Here is a 21,080-nt window from a genome sequence, read left to right as displayed (position 1 = left end):
GAAGCAAATTATGCTTTGACTGAAATAGCAGCAGTGCTGCTGACAGCAGGACAGTGTGACAGTCACCACTGCTCCAGGAGTCAAAAATTCTCCTCCTGCTTGCAGAAGGCGCAGTGGTTCATACTTACTTAGGGACAATCTGTTACCTTCAAACCGATCTTCACAGTAGGATGAGGAAAATGACAGTCCCAGCTGATAAAAGTCCCAAATCTGTGTTTGGGGTGACAGTCTCTCCAGGGCTGCATTCTGCCCATTTCCATGGAGGCCACTCTTATACCAGACGAGGTTCTGGGATGGCAATAGAAAAGCTTAATCTATTAGAGCATGCAACTAGATAGATGCCTGGCTGCAAAACTGGAAATGCAGAGAAGATTTTTATTTTTTTAAATTCTGGATTTAACTTAGCAAGAAGATCTCTGTGGTGTCCATATCACTACTCTGGTCAGTAGACACTAGCAACTTCTTTTCTCCACCTGAGGGCTGGTTTGCTCTGGAGGCCTCCAGCTTGCATCTTGCCCTGCTGCTGTTTGAGGAGTGCCTGTGAGTTACTCTGAGCAGTGGAGCTGGCTTGTGTTACTCCAGGGTTTCCACCTGCCTCTCAAGCAGCCTTCTCTTGCTGTTTGCTTTTACCAAGAAGGATCTCCAGTTAGAGCACATACCAAGTTAAATCCCGTTGGCAGCTGGTCACGAGTGGTGTCCCCCACGGCTCGGTTTTGGGGCCACTCCTGTTTAACATCTTTATTGATGACCTAGACGAGGGGATCGAGTGCACCCTCAGTAAGTTTGCAGATGACACCAAGTTGGGTGGGAGTGTTGATCTGCTCGAGGGTAGGGAGGCTCTGCAGAGAGATCTGGACAGGCTGGAGCGATGGGCTAAGGCCAACTGTAGGAGTTTCAATAAGGCCAAATGCCGGGTGCTGCACTTGGGTCACAACAACCCCCAGCAGCGCTACAGGCTTGGGGAGGAGTGGCTGGAGAGCTGCCAGTCAGAGAGGGACCTGGGGGTGTTGATTGACAGCTGCCTGAACATGAGCCAGCAGTGTGCCCAGGTGGCCAAGAAGGCCAATGGCATCCTGGCTTGCATCAGAAATAGCGTGGCCAGCAGGGACAGGGAAGTGATCTTAGCCCTGTACTCGGCACTGGTGAGGCCGCACCTCGATTACTGGGTTCAGTTTTGGGCCCCTCACTACAAAAAGGACATTGAATTACTCGAGTGTGTCCAGAGAAGGAAAAAGAAGCTGGTGCAGGGTCTGGAGCACATGTCGTACGAGGAGCGGCTGAGGGAACTGGGGTTGTTTAGTCTGGAGAAGAGGAGGCTGAGGGGAGACCTCATCGCCCTCTACAACTACCTGAAAGGAGGTTGCAGAGAGCTGGGGATGGGTCTCTTTAACCAAGTAATAAGCGATAGGACAAGAGGTAATGGCCTCAAGTTGCACCAGGGAAGGTTTAGACTAGATATTAGGGAGCATTTCTTTACAGAACGGGTTGTTAGGCGTTGGAATGGGCTGCCCAGGGAGGTGGTGGAGTCCCCATCCCGGGATGTGTTTAAGAGTCAGGTTGACTTAGCGCTTAGGGGTATGCTGTAGTTTGGAACTGTCAGTGTTAGGTTAATGGTTGGACTGGATGATCTTCAAGGTCTTTTCCAACCTAGACAATTCTGTGTGATTCTGTGAAGTTGGTTGTGAGGATTCATATTTCCTTCTACTCCTTGCTTCATTAATTAGGTTTAAAAATAAAATACTTGTATTCTTAAACTTCCTTCTCCTTTGTTTTGTGCAGTGGAGAGCATCACTCTCCCCATCTGTCTGCCTGCCTTCCCCATGCACTTCCCTGAAATCACTCCTCTATTGTGTTCTTTAATTATACTCTTCCCAGCTTCAGGCTTTTTTTTCTCCTTTGACTTCTTCAAGATTGTGGTAAAATCCCATAATCTGTGTATCAAGAGACTTGCTCATTATACCTCTGTTAGGTATCTTGTAGCATCTGCTTTGCCATAAACAACACAATATTAAATTGCAGGCAGCACATCTTTTTCTAAATTACTTTCTTCTTCCATGCCATCCTCTTCCATGCCTTTTACCAGTTTTGTGTATCCTGCTGTCATCGTTAAGGGAAAATAATTTTTTGCATTTTTACTAAGTAGTAAGGTGTTCTGAAAGGAAGTCCATGGTATAATACCACAGCTTTATTGCCTCACTGGACATTTATTTTAAAGGCATACAAAATGCTTCTGTGCTTATGCAAGGAGTTGAGAAAATAAAGGTAGATGAATGAGTGAATGAGAGGTAAGAGGTACAGGTGTTTGGCCCCTCTCTTTTGTATGATGTTTTTTCAGCAGTAAAGACCTGATAGCAGGTAGTATACCCTACATCTCCAAAGTGAAACCTGACCATGAAGAAATGGGCAGGGCAGCGTGGGGAGGTGAGGGCTTTTTTTGCTTAGCAATCAACAGGGCACAGCACTATGGCTGTTGTTGCTGCTAAGTTGAGAAATTTAGCTAGAGGTCAGATTAAAAAAAAAAAAAAAAGAAAAAGAAAAAGTGAGTCAACGGGGAAACATTAGGGATAATAAAATTCCAATATGATTAGTTTTTATATAACCTTGTTGTTGCACATTCTCCATTGCTGGCAGGCTAAACAGAGAAGTCTCCCAATCCAGCTGTAAAATCTGTATGGATTTTCATGTACATCTTTTCTGGGTCTGTAATCAACAAAACAGTCAGATGAGCAATGCCTGTTCATCTCGCTAGGATATTCCAAAAGCACCCTGAATGTGGCAAAAAAGAAGGTAAATCTTCACTAGCATAAGGAACAGGCCTGGGTGTGATGAACAGTGCCCAGAGCTGGGTTTACACTGATGAAGACCTTTCAATGAGGGAGAAATTAGGAAGCAGTTTCATTCCAGGTCAGGATGGAAAACACAACCCAGAGGACAGGATTTGTCTGAAGACTCAGCCTAGCTCTGGAGAGTCAGCATGGAAGGACACAGATGGAAAACAACTGGAAGAATAATAAAAATCATATCAGATGTGTTGTTTGATTTATCTATACTCATTTTTGAATAAGAGTAACCAGTTTCTTAAAGCTATTCATTCCAATATAATAAAGTTTGGTAGAATTTTTTCTATTTTATTCAAAGTTATTTAGCCTTAAGACTAAGTTTTCTGGAAGCTGACAGGCTGCACGCATCTTTTCAACTTGCAGAGCTGGTTTAAAGAGGTCTCCAACAGTACTAACCACTCCAACACAAAATCAGGAGCAAGCCAAATCTTGCAGAGTGAATTGCAATTAAACTGTAAGTGGGAAACATTTTCTGGTGAAAAAACATTAGCCAGGGTAATCTCAGTCTGCAGCAGCAGAGCTCCCAAACACAGGAATTTCCCTAAAATGGTAATAGGTTGGGGGTTCTTCTTTTTTTTTCTCTTCATGGCAATACTTCTAACACGTAAGAAGAATCTGTGCAATAAGGATACGTATTTGATTCTTTTATGTAAACGTCCTTAAAACACAGAGAATAGTGACTTGGTTTGGTTTGAAAGTGTTATTGCTAAGGTCTGTGTTTTAACACGCTGTTTAGGTGAATTTGTATTTGGTGCATTTTTCATGTCTTGCTTTAATTCATGTCTTGCTTTAATCACTCTCAGTTTAGTCCACATCAGTGCTACTCTAAAATTTAGAAACAGCATTAGCCACAGTCACAATGTGAGAAGGGTTTCAAACAAGAAAAGACTCTTCACCAACACTTGGTTTTGTAAGAGAAACAGAAGATCTATAGCTCTGTCATTGCAGTTACCATGTTTGCATAATTGTGAGCAAAATAAATGAGCCATTTTTTTCCTTTGTTTCTGGGTTTGGGATTTTTTTTTGAGGAAGAAGGTATGCATTAATTCCTGTTTGACTTGTTTTATGTCCCTTGACTTGAAGTGGTGAGGCTGTAGCCTAGGAGGTGTGATGTTTTCCAGATAGAAAAACTTACCTCACTTTTTTTTAAAACTTTTTTTTTAATGGAAAAAGAATTTTAGCTTCATATTTGAGGAATAGTTCATACAACTTTTCATTGTTTCAGTGAAGTATAGCATGGTCTTAAACCTTACTGCTAATTTTGAGGCCATTCAGTATTCAACAAACAATATTTTTGTTCTTTCCTCAACTATTTTAAACATGGAGTGAGAGTTGAGCATAAATTGATGTCTTTGGTGTGAGCTTTCTCATTCTTCATGGTTCAGTATAATGATGTAGTTGGGAGAGAGGAGGCGCAGTCACTGCTCCTTTGCTCGCTGTTAATTTAGAGTTGCCAGAATCACTCAATTTGGGACCACCTAATGCTGAGATGCTATAATCTGGATTTTCATTAAGCATAATGAGTTAGCAAATAGTTGTAGACCTTGAAAGAAGGTGAGAAAACATGGTAATAATGCAGCCCTGAAAGGATATGCAGTGAACATTCAGCATTGTGAAGTTTATGAGTTTTAATACATTTATTATAATTTCATGGAGACATTGCAGAAGCTTCAGAATGGTTTACTGATTAAAATCTGTGGCTTCTTATATATCACTTTGCTGCTTCTGCATCTAGCTCTGGACTTTGATCATGCTAATGTTGCTAAAAAAGCTGCTTCACAAACTTGAACAACTGATCTGGCTCTTGGGCAGTTTATGAAGACAGTCTGGAGTCAGCGTGGGATTGGTGTCTCCACCAGACTAAGGGTATGCAGAGACGTTGAATGTGCTATGTTTTCCCATGGGTATGAGACAAAAGCTTTGTGCTGGAAATGGATCTTTAAGCCAGAGCTGTTCCAAGGCAGACATCTGCACATCTGCTGCCTCTGCTGAACAATGTGGAAAGCCCATAGCATCTCATCTGCAGGTGAACTCTGAAGATCCAGCAGCAATGGGCTCCCTGTGTGGTTTGTCAGGAGGATCCCTGCATGTCCATCCACCTCCCATGTTATGTACCGCCCTTAAATGAGCAAGCAAGTTCAGCCCAGCACCTCTTAAGCGTGTCTCTGAAATACTGGAAAGCTTATCAGCCACTCTGTGGAGATGTGGCTTAACATTAACAAGGAGGTGGTGGAAAATATTTATTTTTCTGAACAGAAATAGTGTCCAGAAGACCACAGGAAAACAAACGATGCATCAGCAACCTTAGTAGAGTGGCTACGCAGTGAGCCATCTAACCATGATAAAAAGTGCCTATGGTAATAAAATCCTCTTCAGTTCCCTTTCTTCCAGCCCTGTGCTGCTCAGCAGGGTCTCATGGCCACAGAAGCCCGTTGTGTTACAGCTGGATGGATGGCAAATATTTTTGTGACTATTGGATGTGTTTCTAAAATAGTGCCGCTTAAGATGGAAAGGAATGTAACTCTCAAAACACATGCCAAAAAGCTTTAATATATTAACATAATTTTATAATAGTGTGTGTTCTGTTCCTGGAGGTTCGGACACCTACATACCAATAAATTGACTGGGATTTTCTTTTTTATTTCAGATGTTTCAGCTACTCATTTAGAAACAGTACCCACAACACTATAATAAACTCCTGGTATCTGATGGATGGTTGCCAAGCCTATCATGGTTTTAAAATTGTTTGCAATTAGATGGATCTAATGGAAAGTGTATGGTACATGACCAACTTAAAAAAATAATATTAATATATAGTTTTGATAAGTGCTTTCTCCTTCATGAAAAAGCTACCTTTCCCTCTCCCATCCTCCCCACTTTACATCTATTTGTAGATGTGTGGGAGAGATGGGGGATGCATGATGACTCTGGAACATTTGTCTCCTTGGTACGTGGAAGGTGGAGAGGACTTCAACCTCGCTGGTATTTTTCTTTTGACTTGAAAGGAAGGTATGTTATTGGCTAGATTATTGAGCCATGAAAATAATAACTCAGGTATTTGTCAATACTTCTAAGATTATTTTTCAAATATCTCCTGGAATAATTTATAAATTTCTGGGAAGAAGGATTTTTTTTTTCTCCATACGTATGAACTTGTTTTGCTGCCTTTATTTTGAAATATGAATATTTAAATCTCAGTTCCAGAGCTATCCCAAAAGTATGAATATATACAATACAATATATATGTTGATTTAATGTACTTTCCCTTTCAGAATTATTCAGCGAACACAATAAAATTTAATCCATTGCAAATTTACTATGCAATCACATATTCAAGGTATTCTTTTCCTGAAGAATACATTTATTGCTATGTAACCTGTGTGATATTTTAAGAACAAGAATTTGAAATATAATTTGTTGTATAGCTACTTATAAAAAAGCAAATTACTGAGATGAATAGCCAGCCCCTGACGTTCTTGGAGGTCCTGAGTGGTAGCTGAATTAGTGAATGTCCCTGCTCGGGTTCCTGAATGGTACGTAAATAGCAGAGATAGTATTCATGACTGGGAGAGGTCTGACTTCAGCTGCAAGTCAGTAGTGCAAATGCACTTTTACTGTAGACTTTAGTTTGCTATAGCTAAATCTATTTTCTATTTGTGTTGTAAAAAACTACAGTTAAACTGTATAGTAAAAGGGTGCATAAACGCTTAGGGTCATTAGTTATAATTCAGGTAGGATTGGGAGTCGGGAGGGTGGACAGGATTTTCTGGGAAGTTTTTGTGGTTTTTTTCTTAACTCATCTCACTCTTCTACAGATATTTTTAACCATGTCATTGTTCCCTTTTGCCCTGGGTTATTCTTTAAGTATGTTACAGACCTCATTGCATCAGTCAGATAATTGTGTATTAGGCAGTTTGATGTGTTTTCTAGTGGTAAACTGTATTATAATTTTACCTGCTCCACAGCCAGGTGGTGTCATTCCCCTTGGAGTACTTGCTTTTCATGGTTTTGAGTGCTGCTGATTTGTTACTGATTTCAGAACAAAATCAAGAAGAAACAGATAACTCCGTAAATAATTTCTTGGAGCATAGCCCGGGGGATGATGAAATGCTTATAGAAACAATGTAATGTTTTGAGTAGAAGGTTCTTTTGAAGAAAACAGTCTTGAATAGGGAATTTGATTTCCGGCATGCTTTGCACTATACTGAAAATTTTCATCTGTGGCCACTACCACATATAAGGCACACTCTCCAATTTCAACATTAAAAATAGCAATGTAGCATATTTCACATTGGAGATTGCAGTTCAGATTAGAATCCTGTTGTGTTAGCTCTTTTACAAACAGGGATAATCTATTTTATGATGCAGTATGGCTGACAAGAGCAAGGATCCACACAAAATCATGCGCAAAAATGAGAACTAAACCAGGTATTTTTAGTCATAGAATAGTGCTTAAAGTGTTTGTCCACACTTCTTAAACCAAATAAAAGATGAAATGTTTTTTCCATTAAAATTATCAAGAATAGAACAAGCATGGGAACATGTCAGCTTTACTGAAATGTCTATATTTTTGAGAAAAGTAAGGGGAAATGCACTGTTTTCACACTGTGAAAAATCTTCCATTTTCATTCCAGAAGGGTTTTTTATTGTGAAATTTCCATTGTATGTCTTATGAAAAACAAAACAAAACCAAACTGACAAAAGAATGCAATTTGAGGTCATAAAAATATTCAAATTTTTGCATTTCTATTTGACTTTTTTTCCTTAGTCTGAGATCAAACTCATGACCCTTCCTGAAAAGCTGAAAATTTGGGGTTTGTCTTAAACAGCTAACCACTCTATTGCTTAGAAATAGAGATGCTTTTTTATGGCTTTGCTTTTGCTAACTCAAAGTGTTTTCAAAACCAACCAGATTTCATAAACGAATACTGGCAGTCCCAGCCCTGCCCATGCTGATGGCTGCATCACCCCTGCAAAGGCAGACATTGCCAGCTGAAGAGAATTTTGCCTGTTAATACTTATAAACAAGGAAATTACCTAATGACAGAGGGGTGTGCTGCTGGCTGCAGCATTAGTTGATAGGTGCATCTTTAATAATCTGTTCACTGTGACAGAGTGAAGAATAGGTTGGTCTGCAATGTGACAGGTATTCTGGGATGGCATGGTATGTTTTTTTTCAGTATCTGGCTCAGCTTCTCAAGGACTTAGGGTGTCAGCCACTGGAAAATCATTTAGTCTTATAAGCCTATGCTGATCAGAAATTCCTGTGGAAGCCTCCTGCAGTGTGCTTCTGTTCAGAGTTCAGTGCTAGTGAACTAAAACCCCTGTGCTAGCCAAGCTAGCTCCAGAGCATGTCCAAAGTTTATTTAATTTGTCACTGCACACATTCTGAAACTTTTTTTCTGGAATTTATTCAAAACTAGCATTTGTTAAATTTCTTCCCCCATGCCCGCAATGTTAATTCTCAGTTTATAACTCCATTTGGAGATTGCAAGTTTTGGAACTTTTGATCTAAGAAAATTTATGCCTTTGGGTGTGACATCTTGAGCTAAGTGGCTAAAGTTTTCCATGTCAGACAAATATGGATTCCCAAAAAGCTATTTATCAGCTTGGACTGGAATAAAAGAGCTTGTAGGAAAGAAAGGTAAATACAGCTTTCAGGTGATAAATAGTCAGCCTTTGTATTAAACCTCTAGTGTAGAAATTTTAATAAATAGCAAATGTAATAAATCTGTTTAATCCCTGAATCACATAGTATGGCTTTTCAGTTTAATTGTTTATTTATGTGGAATTCAGAAGAGACAGAATGAGCTCTGGATCTTTTGAATATTGACTATATATCCTGATGCCTTTAAGAAATGAAAGTAATTCGTCTGCTTTTTGCTCATAAGGTTTGCTACAAAACCAAGTACAATTTCTTCTGATTTCAGATCTTGACCCCTCTACACCCAGCTTTTAAAAAATCCTTAGAAGCGAACGTACTTGTATTTAGTCATGTTACTCATCTGTTCTCTCTGTTGTGCTTAAACTGGAACGTGTTCTTTGGGCTTTCTCTCTCTGTTACCCATTGATAAGTCTATTCCCATTTTCTTTACCCGTTGAATGTCCATACATTACTGTAGATTCCTTATAATACCTATTTATGTATTCACACTTCAGATCCTGTTGGAGGAAAATGTGCCGTGATGCAGAGAAACATGAACTTTTTTGTAGTAGTTTGTGGTAGTTCACGTGAGAGATAGAGTCCTAAATAGGAGAACCAGCAGCACATAAAAATGATGTACTGGCTTCCTTCTTGTACGGGTGTGAGATTAATTGATTTATTACTTGTTCAAAATGAATAAACATGTTTAAAAGAAGCTAGTTGAGCAGCTGTACAGTCATTTTCTTCAGAGAAGGAGTACATATTACATGTGGCTGACAGATGCTGCATGGAGCCTGAAGGCGGATTTCGGTGCCTGTGAGGGCTGATTCACAGTGGTGTCAGTCGGACTGCAGGGGACACACACGGTGCTGAAGGATGTTGATGCAGTGTTTGCCTGTTCGTCAGAAGGGTGGCAACCTTCAAGCTAGAGAGAAGTAGTATTCCCTGCTGGGTAGGCCTGACTCAGAGAATTAAACCAAGCATCCAAAAGCAAAACTTAAACCAGGTGAACGTGCAACATGTTACAGAAACGTATGTGTTCAGTGTATGTAAGGAGGTTGGCAGTTGTTGCTGATTGACTGACCTGAAGCAGCGAAGAGGTTGCAGAGGTGATATTCTTGAAACCTAGGCTGTGGTTTGTTTATGACTCCAAAGAGAAATCCCATGAGAAGTAGCATGGCTTTGCCTTTGAAGCTCAGGAGGTGTGATATACAGGCTATACACTTCTTAACTTCATTTTTCCAGGTGTGGGGGTTTTTTTTGTTGTTTTCTTCAGGCTGTGGCATTTAGTTTGACTGACATTTTCAAACTTATAATAATTGAGATCTGTACTTTTTAACCTTAAAAAAATAAAGTTGTAGGATGGTTTAACTGGGGTTCTGGGGAATTGATACTCGGTCAGAGCTGAGAGGGAAAAATAACCTCAGTTTAAAAGTAGGCAGAAGATGGCTGAGGAATCTGTGACCAGTGATTGCATAAAGTTTTTCTCTGAGTTGAAGCTGATGCAATAGCTGGTGCTTGGGACTGTGTGCAATCTCGGATTTTCTTTTTTCTTTCTTTTTTTCTGTCTATTGCGTCTTTTTGCATTGTTGATGCTTTGTGTGTTGTCATATGGACATTTTATTCTGTTGTACTGGGCAGCTGAGCTTTTCCTTCCCTGTAACATTGCTTGTGCACAACTTTGGGGGGTTGTGTGATTTTTTTGAAGAGGTCTGATATCCTTTTGAGTTTGAAGATTTATGGAGGTGCGATTGCTGACTCAGATGGCACTTGGTGACACTTCATAACCATTTAGAAAATAAAGAAAGCTTACAAATTTTTGAGGGAGGTTTTTGGAAGTTGGAGGGTAACAAGTGCAGCTGTTGTCAACCAGTGATTTAGAATATATTGCTCTGGTTTTCTAAAGCAGTGTCCTATACAGCTTTGAATCCTCTTTAAATGTGTCCACGCTGCCTCCAGCTAGGGTCAGGTCTGTGTAGTGCATTTATTTATCTGCTCAGTGGCAGGCACTGCTGAGTTCCTACTTGGCATTTTGTGTTGTTTTTATAGGGTGTTTTTTATCGTTACACTGTGGGGGAAGTTTCTCCTGTGTTTTCCAGTGCAGCTCTGTCTTAATCTAAAACGGTGCTAGACAGATCTGATCACCTTACTTATCTCAGTAAATTGAGTTTCTGAAGTGGCAGTCGTGATGACTTCTATAGCAATGACTATTGTGGGAACACGCAATTTGCACTGTTAATTGCTCAGGGATGGTACTTGAGCTGCTAACTGTACATGTTTGAAAAGGAATGAGCAGCCAATCCATATTTTTCCTTTTCCAAAGAATACTGTATTACAAGAGTGATATTATAAGCAAAACTTTGGTTAGCAGAAGAGGTCTTTATCTGCCTTGGATTTTTTGGATGAACTAGTGAGTATCTGTGAGAGATCAAGGACTGTATATGGTTGTGATCTTTGTAGGATCAACCAAATAAAATTATAAAGTACTGTAATTTTCCCTGGTTTGGGACAAACATTCAGTCAAACTGAGGGAGTTTGATCCGCCTGACTGAGGTAATCTGTTAAGGGGAACTCTGTATCTGGTACAAGGTTTTTATTTGTTTCCTTTTTTGTTTTGTTTGGGGTTTTTTTGTGAATTGATGCAGGGGTAATAGCCAAAAAATATATGTGTGTTCATCTCAGCAAGACCGAAGTGGACTCACGGTGTTTCTGCTACATGAAATGACAGGTTTTTCCACTGCATCCAGCAAGAAACAAATAACCAAGAAGGCAAGAGGTGTTCTCTGAGCTTTATCAGCCTCGACTTTTCAGAATGGGTTTGTGGGAAATTGCACAACACGGAGAGTACCTTTGGTAATTCTTTAAATTCCTTTTATGTAAAGAAGATGAAAGGAACTACAGTAGGATTTCTGTACTGTCCTATCTGATGACTATTGCAATTATGTAACTTCAGGGCTCTTTGTGGTCCTCTGGAGTTGAAATTCTTGAACTATATTTATGACAGGTGAGTAAGGTTTGAACACTTAAATTTTGCTTCTATTGATTTAGAATTGTAGACTATGGTGAAAACTGGCAATTAGCTCTGTCATCATAGTGTCAGATGTAGGAGTGTCTCAGCCCTATCTTCAAAATGGGAGTTGATTAATGTTTTATTTGTCTTATTCTAGTCACTAGAAATAAGAGCACACATTTGTTTTTTCTTGCGCTGAGTTAGGTGCCAATAGTAGAAATAATACTGCATGATTTCCTTTGGTGTAGATACACTTTATGTGACCTTTGGAAACTATGTAAACAAACAAGATAAATTATATAAGCATTTAAGATTAAATTACTGATAGGGCTGTATTGTGTTTTCACCATTACTTTTTCCAGGCTCACTCACATTCTTAAAACACTCCGAAGACCCCCTGTTTCACCTTGCTTCAACTCACTTACAGACCCTTTTCACCATGGATGTTGTCATTTTCACTGACAGCTATTAGATGGGGTTCAGAAGCAAATTCCAAACAGAGAGACTTCTAAACTCTTAGAAAATTTGAACTAGAGGCTTCAAGCCTGTTTCAAGCCTGTAGCTAAACAAGTGACAAGAAACTTGTTGGTCTTCACAAAAATGAGACAATTATATGAAAGACCTCAGCTTCTCCTTTGCCTTCATATGTCCTTTTTTATAGAAATTCTTTGCCTTTGTTTTCCCAGCTGATCTCAGTGTTTCTGTTTTGACATGTTGCAGCTGAAGATCAGATGGTCTTGCTCTTTTATTTGTACTTTTAGACATCATCTTTGCTTGTCTGCCTATATTCAGATACAAAAGTCCTGATACCCTAAATTATCAGATTTAGTAGAATGTACATCTGCATCCTTTAAAAATGGTGTTTTTTAAAACTTGGGGTTTTCTCTTAGACTCCCACTTCACTGTCAGTGTCACAAAATTGACATGTAGAAATAAGCTGGTCTACATAAAATAATGAGCGTGAGGTTTTTCTTTGGGGGGAGCGGGAGTGGTGTTAAAATAATGTGGTCATGGTGATTAGTAGAAAAGCACAGAGCCAATTTAAAAGAAAAATAGGTTAATATACTGGCCATGGTGTGTTGGATTCACCTTGGCCAGCAGCCAGACACCCGCCCAGCTGCTCACTCACTTTCCCTCTTCAACAGTACAGGGGAGAAGATACAGTGGCAAGGCTCGGTGATCGAGATAGAGTCAGGGAGACTGCTTGCCAGTTACCGTCATCGGCAAAGCAGACTTGGCTTGGAGGAAATTAATTTGATTTGCTGTCAGTTAAAATAGATTTGTGTAGTGAGAAACAAAGGTAAATTAAAATGATATGTTCCCCCCATCCTCTCCCCCTTCTTCCCAGGCTCAGCTCAGTCCTTCATTCCTGAGTCATCTCCCTTCCCCCCACCCGAGTGTAGCAGGTGGGTGAGGGGTTGCAGTCAGACCATAGCACCCCCTCTGTGCTGCTTCTTCCTCCTCACACTTTTCCTGACTCCAGCGTGGGTCCTGCCCATGGTCTGCAGTGCAGAATCTTTATTTGCATGTTCATGTGTTCTTGCTTTGGGCTTTATAATTTAATTTCTTAGTAAAAGAACCTGAAATCAAACAATGGATAAGATATCACATTAAGCTGTTGAAGAGCTGGAAGTTGTGCTATTGTCAGCAAAACAGTAACAATTTCAATATATGGAGTTGCCTTTTTCTACTCGTTTTGAATTATAAAAACATTAGTGCATTAGACTTTCTGCCTAGTTTTGCTTTGCTTTGTTTTAATATTTCTTGCAAATTAAAAATGGAAATGTAGCCAAACAGTTTTCTGAAGGTCACTCATCTCATTTTAAAGTTAAATGAAATATTTGCTCTAGAAATGTTTTACATGTGTATAACATATAGCTTGTTTAGCTTGTTATTCTTTTTAAAAAAAAAAAAAAACCAAAACAAAAAAGCAGTTAAATCTGAAATTGATTTGGTTCCTTTCATTATGGAATTTTCACCTAAAAGGCATGGTGTTTGCTTTTGTGAATGAAAATTAAATTGACCTATTAACACTACATCATCGTACAGATACTTCCAGGAGGAGGTGTTTGTTGATGAGACTGGCAAACATGACCCTTCTACCACTAGCTTATTCACTTATTGCAAATAAGAATTACTCCAAAAAGATTAAGTCTTATTCCAAATAAAAACTGAAAATTCATTCCATAAAACATTCACCATGATTGCTGCAGCAGGTGGATATAAGAATGGCCTGGTGGTTTTGTCTCAGTTTAAGAGCTGAGTCCTGTGGCACACAGGGTGATGTGCTCAGACCAGCCCCAAAATAGCTGGCTGGAGTGCCAGCAGCAGGGCTATGAAAGACAGGCTGCCACCGTGTGCTAGGGAAAGAAGAAAGTTGCATCGGTGCTCGGAGCCAGCGCTGCCTGCTGTTGTGTGTGACACTGCTGGCAGCGCGTCTCAGTGCAGTGTCTTTAGCCATGGCATAAGTTACCCAGGTTACTTGGGGATGTACCTGCACTGACAAGTGTACTTGTCTCAATCAAGTACTTTGGGTTCAAAGGAGGGGTTATCTATAATTGTCTGTCAAACCACTCACTTTTTTTCATGAAACTCTTTCTCCTTGGCTCCTGGAATAGAACTGATTAAAAGTTAGGTGTTATCTGATCAAGTTTTTACCATTTGCTTCTGCCTTTCCTGCCTATCTGCATCTGTGGTTGTCTCTTGCATTATCTATCCCCAGATTATAAAGTCTTCGGAGAATGCGTCATCTCTTTGCCTGGTAGGGCTTCCCTCCTCCAGCTTCTCAGCTTCTGAGGCTTCGTTCTTATCGTTTTCTCCATTTAGTAGGAAATTCCTTCGGTGTCATCACTTTGAGAGCTGACCTTCTGAAGCATTTTGTTTTTAAAGTGTAGCATTTAGTAACTAATCTCAAGTGAGAGCAAGGCAAGTCTGTTATATAGTAATATATGATGAATTGTCGTATGAACAAAGAATGTATGTAAGCTGTACACTTGCATAAAATGGTCCTTCTTTCTGTCAGTTTTATGCATAGCATTCCTCCTGTGAAGTTGCTTTGGGTAAATCAAGAAACTAAGGTTTTGATTTGTGAGATTAAGACAGGAATTTAACTGCTTGGTAGACAAAACGAAAGACAAAATTAGTAATAACGGTAGTTTGGCAATAAAATGATTGACTGATTTAAAAAAAATGAAATCAAATGGAAAGCATTTGTGCAGTGCCAAAACTGAGGTTATCTATTATAACCCTGCTATAGATTCATATAAAATTAGCAAAAACTCTGTCATACCACACATCTTTAAATAGCCTTGCCTTTGCATGCTCATACATTCCTTACTGTTCCTCAGAACATTTATTTATTGATGGGGGCTTTGTAAAGGCAAGAGAATTGGATTATATATTATACTAAACACATTAGCATATTACTGTTGTTTTGCTGCACTGCTTAAGCTCCCAGTAAGAATTTTAATTCTGTTTATATTTTTAAGAAACTTTATTTATTTTCAGGTAAAAGTTTGGAAAAGTAGCTATTTTTAAAATTTTGACAATCCAGACTATTCAGGATGACTGAAGGAGAAATGTTACTTGAAAACTGAACTTCATGCTTAGTTTTTTCCATTTGTGTTTTCCTTTCTTTCTGCAGAAAAAAGATGCAAAGATAGTTTCTGTGGGTTTAGGAACCAGGTGATAGCACACAAAGCCCTGTTTTTATATGCACTGTGGTGTTTTGATTTTTGATTAATGGTGTTTTTTTAAAACTTCAAAGCAGGCCAACAGAGGGGTGAGCTCAGATAGAGTTTGGTGTCAGCAAGTGAAAATGGAAGAGGGTCGTCTGCCCCTTATTGTATGTGTGAGGAGTGGGGGATTGTATCTGTTTATTTGAAATTTTCTTAGTTGTTCTTCAAATGAGTAAAAATAAACAAAACAAAAATAGTTGGAGAACGTTATCTAATCAAAGCTTCTCAGTCAACTAATGACGTCAAGCTGTAACCTTCTCTTTCCCACTGTATTTCCTTTGGGTTATAAACTCTTTAATACAGCTAAGAATTACCTCATCCATCATAGCAATGTAGCCCTTTTCTGTGTTTTGCTATATGGTGGGTTTATCAGTGCTGGGCATGGGGAGGAGGTGAAGAATAATATCCTCTTTAATTGAATTTGCAGATTGGAATGTGGGGGGGAGGAATGGCCTGTGCTGGTGCCCAGCCAGCACCCTGGGTCATCGGTGTCCTGCTAATGCAAAATGCTTTAATGACTGCACCAACCAGGTGCCAGGATATGAAATGTGCGTGTTCAGTATTGCACTTGGGTGGATTTTGAGCTACAGCTGTAACTTAACATAGGGACATGACCTGCACACGGTCTTGCTGTATGCTGATTTGGCTGCTGCGTGTAAGAAAGATGAGCTCTGCTTCAGTGTACAGGGGGGTGAGAGCAGGTGTCAGGCGTTATCGTGGAGAAATAAAAGCACTTCTTACCCTGTGGTGATTTGTTCATATGACCTTGCCATTAAGAAAGAATAACTTTGCCTTCTGATGTTGTTTTCAGCATGTCACTTTTTCCAGTAAAAGCAATGATGCTACTTAGGATATTCAGAGGTGACCTGATGTGCGCATGGGTAATTAGAGCAGGTGTAATTTTGAATTCAGGTTTTGTAAAGAATAGTGTGGCATCACTTTTCTGAAAAGAAAGCTGATAACTGTCAAATATTTAAAAATTAGCAATGAAATTGCAGTTGGCAAGTCCTTGCAGTAGCAATATTTTATTTTTTTTCTTGTTGCTTATGCCACTCTACAACATCAGTGTCATGTATTTGTTTCTTCCTCAGAATATGGTGGCATGGGCTTGGACTTCTCCTATAACATTGCACTGGCACAAGAGCTGGGAAGTATCCGTTGTGGAGGTATTCCTATGGCTATTGGAGTGCAAGCTGTCATGGCTACTCCTGCTCTTACAAGGTAATCTTCAGAAAGTTTGGTTTAGCCTAAAACCCAAATTGTCATGTGTTTAGGCCTAAAACTCAACCTGTATATAAGAGTAGAAAAAACATTGCTGTGCAGATTTACTGTCTAGTTGCTCTTCAGTAACATTTGAGGAAGGAACCTACTCTCTACCTCTCTCAGTTTGGTTTAGGGGAGAAAATACTTTTTTTTTTTAATGTTAGAATATTGTATATTAAAACATAGACCTTGTTTACTAGTATATGATATATTTACAAACACAGAACCTTGGTGCCACAACCAATAAAACAATTTTAATTCCAGAATTCCCCTATTCATGTTTGTGTTTTTTCTTAGTCAGATATCCCAGTGCAGTCATACTAAGGATGCATTTAGTTGCAATGACTGGGATCAGTCTAATTCTATTTTATAATTTACTTGCTTTTTTCCAGCTTTACAAGGGCCTCCTCACTGGCTGTGACTTTTCAGAAACAGTGATCAATATCGGTGTAAAAGTCCTAAAGTTGTAGCACATGTATCATACTTCCTAAATATCCCCATTCCATCCAATTACTCATTTTGCTTTTTCTCACCTGCTCATGTCAGTGTTCCCCTTTTATTACTTGCTATCGTTCAGGCTCCTGCACTTTCTGAATTTGTTTTGGTTTTTCCCTCCTTTGATAAAAGCAGCAGTTACCAACAACTTCTTCATGTAGTAGTTTCACAGACACTCTGCTTCAAAACAGCAGTTTGCGAAACTAGAGGGAGGTGACAGGCTGGTCTAGCAGTTTGCCCCTGGAATATGGATACACTTCAAATTCTGGAAGGTGGTGGTGGGGATTAAATTCAGATGATGATGATGAAGTCAGGAATTTCTCTGCACAAAACAGATATACAAGAGGGGAATTTTTGCACAGAAGAGCCTTTTAGGGTTGGGTTGTTTGTTGGTGTTTTGGTTTGTGGTTTTTTTCCCATTCAGAATGAAAATGCCTGTAAATCCACTGTAGAGTCTGGAATGTAGTCTCTGTTCCCTTGACATCCATTTATCCTTCTTCTAGGTATGTGCAACTTTGGGGGTCTTAGCCATGGGAAATCTTTCTGAAAGTCATCTTCTCCTTTGTATAATACACCAAAAGCTTGCTGAAAGCATGAAGTTCAGTATGTCTACTGCAACAGTAGCTTGGTTGTAGCCCATCTGAGAATAAAACTAATATTTTAAAATACTCTAGAGAATAGCACCTTGCCCCCATGATAGCCTTTTATTCCCAGAGATTTAAAAAAATCTGGGTAAAAAAAGACAGGATTTCATTCCATTGCAGTTTTTTGGCCTTCTGTTACCCTGTTCTGCTGTAGCAAAGCTGTGAAGCTACATACATTTGTGCGAGTGAAATCCTAAAGTGGATGTTCTTGGAAAGTAAATGTGAAAATGTCGTTAACGTGATGAAATCTGTAAGTGAATTTGCATCTCTATTAGTGAACTTTTCCTCCACTGTTTTCCTCCACAGTGTCCCACTCTTCAGATGTAAAAGTTAAACTTGGTAATGAAAAGAGAAAGGTGGTTGCTACAGGAAGTTTTGCAGGTTTGCTTCAGGCAGTATAGCAAGAGGGCTAACTGCTTGTCCTGGGTCATGGATTCAAATTGCATTCACAATCTGGAGGATTACTTAAACGTATCTGTGTACTGTGGTGATCCTAAACAAGTTCAAAGAGATAATCCAAATTCTGCATCTTAACTCTGCATTGTTACACATGATGCATCAGTGATGCACAAAATAAGCAGTAATACGGGAATCAACCATCATCCCCTAGGAAACTTCTACAAAGAAGTCTGGAGCCCTTTGTTGGCTTTCCTAACTTTGGGCTTTATTCAGCATTCTTCAAGCATGTATTGAGTGCACCTGCAAACCAACTCAGTGAACGCGATACATCATGAAGATGCTCTGCCACTATAAATTGGAGATGTTCCCTCAATTAAATATATAGACAGTGCAGTAGTTTGAACAGATGGATACACATATGCATACACAGAGCTTTTTGAATTGTCATACTTTGGAAAAATTAAGTCTTAAAAGTTCTAGAGTCAGGATGTCTCCTGATGCTGTTTCTGCAACTTCCATGGGTTTGTTTCTTCAGTGACAAGCTGTTGCAAGGCTTTGAGATACACAGATAAATAGCAAATACTTGTAGTAACAGTTTTAATTATATAAATAATAAATTTTGAAAATGTTACCTGTATCTGTTTGCCTGTCCACTGTTCTTGCCCTTTTTTAGTTCATTTTTTATGATATTGTTTTTGGTAACCTTCAGAAAGTTACATTCATGGTCATAATTCAAAGCAACTGTGCAGATTTTGATTTATATGCTTTTCTATCGTGCAGACAAATATAGGAGAAAATAGTTTTGTTTCACTTGAATATGCCCAGACTGCTCCATTTTTGTTTTCCCAGATTCCTCTAAGTGAAGGAGTAGTGCTTTCTAAATTTGAGAACTAAATATAAAATGTTTTGTCAGCAGTGATCTAACATTTGATGTACCTGGTTCTGAACATAACTCTCTGTCAAGTCTTTCAAGTGCATTCAGATAGAATATTTCACTTGCTTTCATGCTTACTAGTAGAGTGGAGAAGGCAGCTCTCAGCTGAGGAGGTGAATGAGATACATTTCCCTGGGCTTCTAAACAAACCTACGGGGTGACACATTCGTAGTGATACCAGGTCAGTAGAGCTCCTTTATCTCAGCAGTAAGCAATAAACTTTCCTTTTTTTCTCTTTGTCCCCTTATTATTTATAGGAAGACAGTAAGAACGGTGATCATTATTTAGTGGGAAGAGAGTGCTTTTCTGTTTCATCAGCTTACTTGTCATTGATTCTTTCTCCACCCTGAACAGCATCATACCTGAGAATTAATGTCCAAAAAGTTAGTTTAACTGTCTCTTTTCCTGTTTGCTGTAAAGGAGAGAAGACAATCAGAACAGCAGTTTTGAAAAGCAGGATCATCCACTTGATCAGGTGGGAAGAGGGTGAAAATGGGAAGAGGTCATTCAGGAGCTGTGTGGCTTTCCCACTGGCATAGCATAAGGGAAGCTTGGTTTTGTGCTTCTTCAAGAACAGACATACTGAGTTGTATCACTCTCATATTTGGTACTTAATTTGTATAGTGTGCATAAGGTAGGTCAGAGACTGTTATAGGAGCAGCTTTCAGCATATCATTTATAAAAGTATCATTAAGCATTGCTGTCACGATGGCTAGTTACGTTGCGTCCATAGCCAGTTGTGCTGCTTTGTGGTTTTAAATACCCATGAGGGTCTAACCTGGCCAGAGCAATATGAAGTCAAGCAGCTGCTTCTGAACTAGCTTTCCTCAAAACAGCTTCACGCTGTTCCCATACCTCAGAGGTTTCTCCAACTCCTGGTGACAGCCTGGTTGCAAGTGGCAGGTTGTCTGGTGAGCAGCCTTGAGGACTCCAGAGACGGTGTGGTAGCAGCAAGACACCAGCCACATAAGCAGCTCTTAAAAGCTGCATGATCTGAAGAGGGTAATATTTAATAGGACTCCTCTTTTACAATACCTGCATTTGAGTACAAAATGCATTCCTAAATAAATAGAAGATTGACGTAATCATTCTTAACCAAAACCATTCAGGTATTCTTATCTGCATGAGGTAGTCATACCCATCAGGTAGTCTCATACGGGCTTCTCATCTGTATTGTTTTCAGAATGTAGCAGTAGCTTGAACTGAGCAATTTATTTCATAAAATCTTCAAATAACTGAAGCTTAAAGGCTTGATAAAAACGTAGCCAGAGCACTTTTCTTAGAGCTTTTTTTCTTATGCCATCTTTCACAAAAAGTAAATAAGTTTTCTAAATGTGGGGTTTTTAAACTCGCATGTCTTCTTGTCTTGACTGAAATAGGGACTTGAGAGAAACCTGACTGCAGTGTAGATTCTATTAAATCCAGGTTATGTAAATTACTGGACTTAATGAGGTTTCCATGCTGTCCAAGGGTGTTTGCTGCTGTTCACCATGCATTTCTAACCCTTTCTGTGCCTGTAAAGTGCATCTCTTCCCTTTGTTTTTTCTTGCTTCATTTCCTGTATATTGAAGATCCAAGGAGTACTGCTAAGCTGGACCTGGACATCAAATGGTAGGATGCCTATGCAGGGCTATGCTGAGGCAAAAGTGTGGCATGTGGCTACTGCTTTATTAATAGTTTGAGTCTAGGAGCAGAACAGAAAGAATTGGGAGAAATTTACCTCTTGCTAGTCTGTAAGAAGTAAGGTGACAGTAGGTCAGAGTTACCCTCTTTGTCTAAAGGAAATCATCTTTATATTCCTAAGAAGTCCATGGGTAAAGTATCGTGTCATCTTTCAAATACTGTAGAACAGTGCATAGATCATCTGAAAATGTCTCTTTTTTGGTTTTTTTTTAAATTTATTTTTGTTTTGGTGGTGGATAGTGCTTGAATGTGTGAGCTCCAGTGCAAGAAAGCTTGAGTTGATCAAATGCTGAGAGACGTGTTAGAACTGCCTGCAGCTGTTCATATTCAGAATTTCAATTTGCACTTAATAGTGTATCATGCTAGTATATCTGCCAGTTCTACTCAGAACTTGCCTTACTAATTTAATTATTTCACTTCAGCCTCAGCTT

At 39.3% G+C, this 21,080-nt stretch overlaps 1 protein-coding gene and 1 long non-coding RNA gene across 3 annotated transcripts in view; one reads left to right on the top strand and one right to left on the bottom strand.

Moving 5' to 3' along the window:
- Positions 1–21,080, top strand: part of LOC141941470 (putative acyl-CoA dehydrogenase 6) — a 96,880-nt gene that overhangs the window by 43,284 nt on the left and 32,516 nt on the right. For both annotated transcript variants that reach the window (XR_012628338.1, XM_074864270.1), the window contains exon 3: positions 16,323–16,452. Coding sequence is in view for 1 of the 2 variants with exons in the window: in XM_074864270.1 (XP_074720371.1) it covers positions 16,323–16,452 (130 nt within the window). In the remaining variant the exon portion in view is untranslated. The remainder of the gene's footprint in view (positions 1–16,322; positions 16,453–21,080) is intronic.
- On the bottom strand, positions 8,598–19,902 carry LOC141941490 (uncharacterized). Its single transcript, XR_012628355.1, has 2 exons — positions 19,822–19,902; positions 8,598–13,074 (listed from the first exon to the last, which is right to left on the bottom strand). It is a non-coding gene; the product is annotated as an uncharacterized LOC141941490 (long non-coding RNA).

This window comes from Strix uralensis, chromosome 1 (assembly GCF_047716275.1).
Source record: "Strix uralensis isolate ZFMK-TIS-50842 chromosome 1, bStrUra1, whole genome shotgun sequence".
NCBI lineage: Eukaryota > Metazoa > Chordata > Aves > Strigiformes > Strigidae > Strix > Strix uralensis.
The sequence above is the reverse complement of the archived record's forward strand: the minus strand, read 5'-3'. Positions and strand labels throughout refer to the sequence as shown.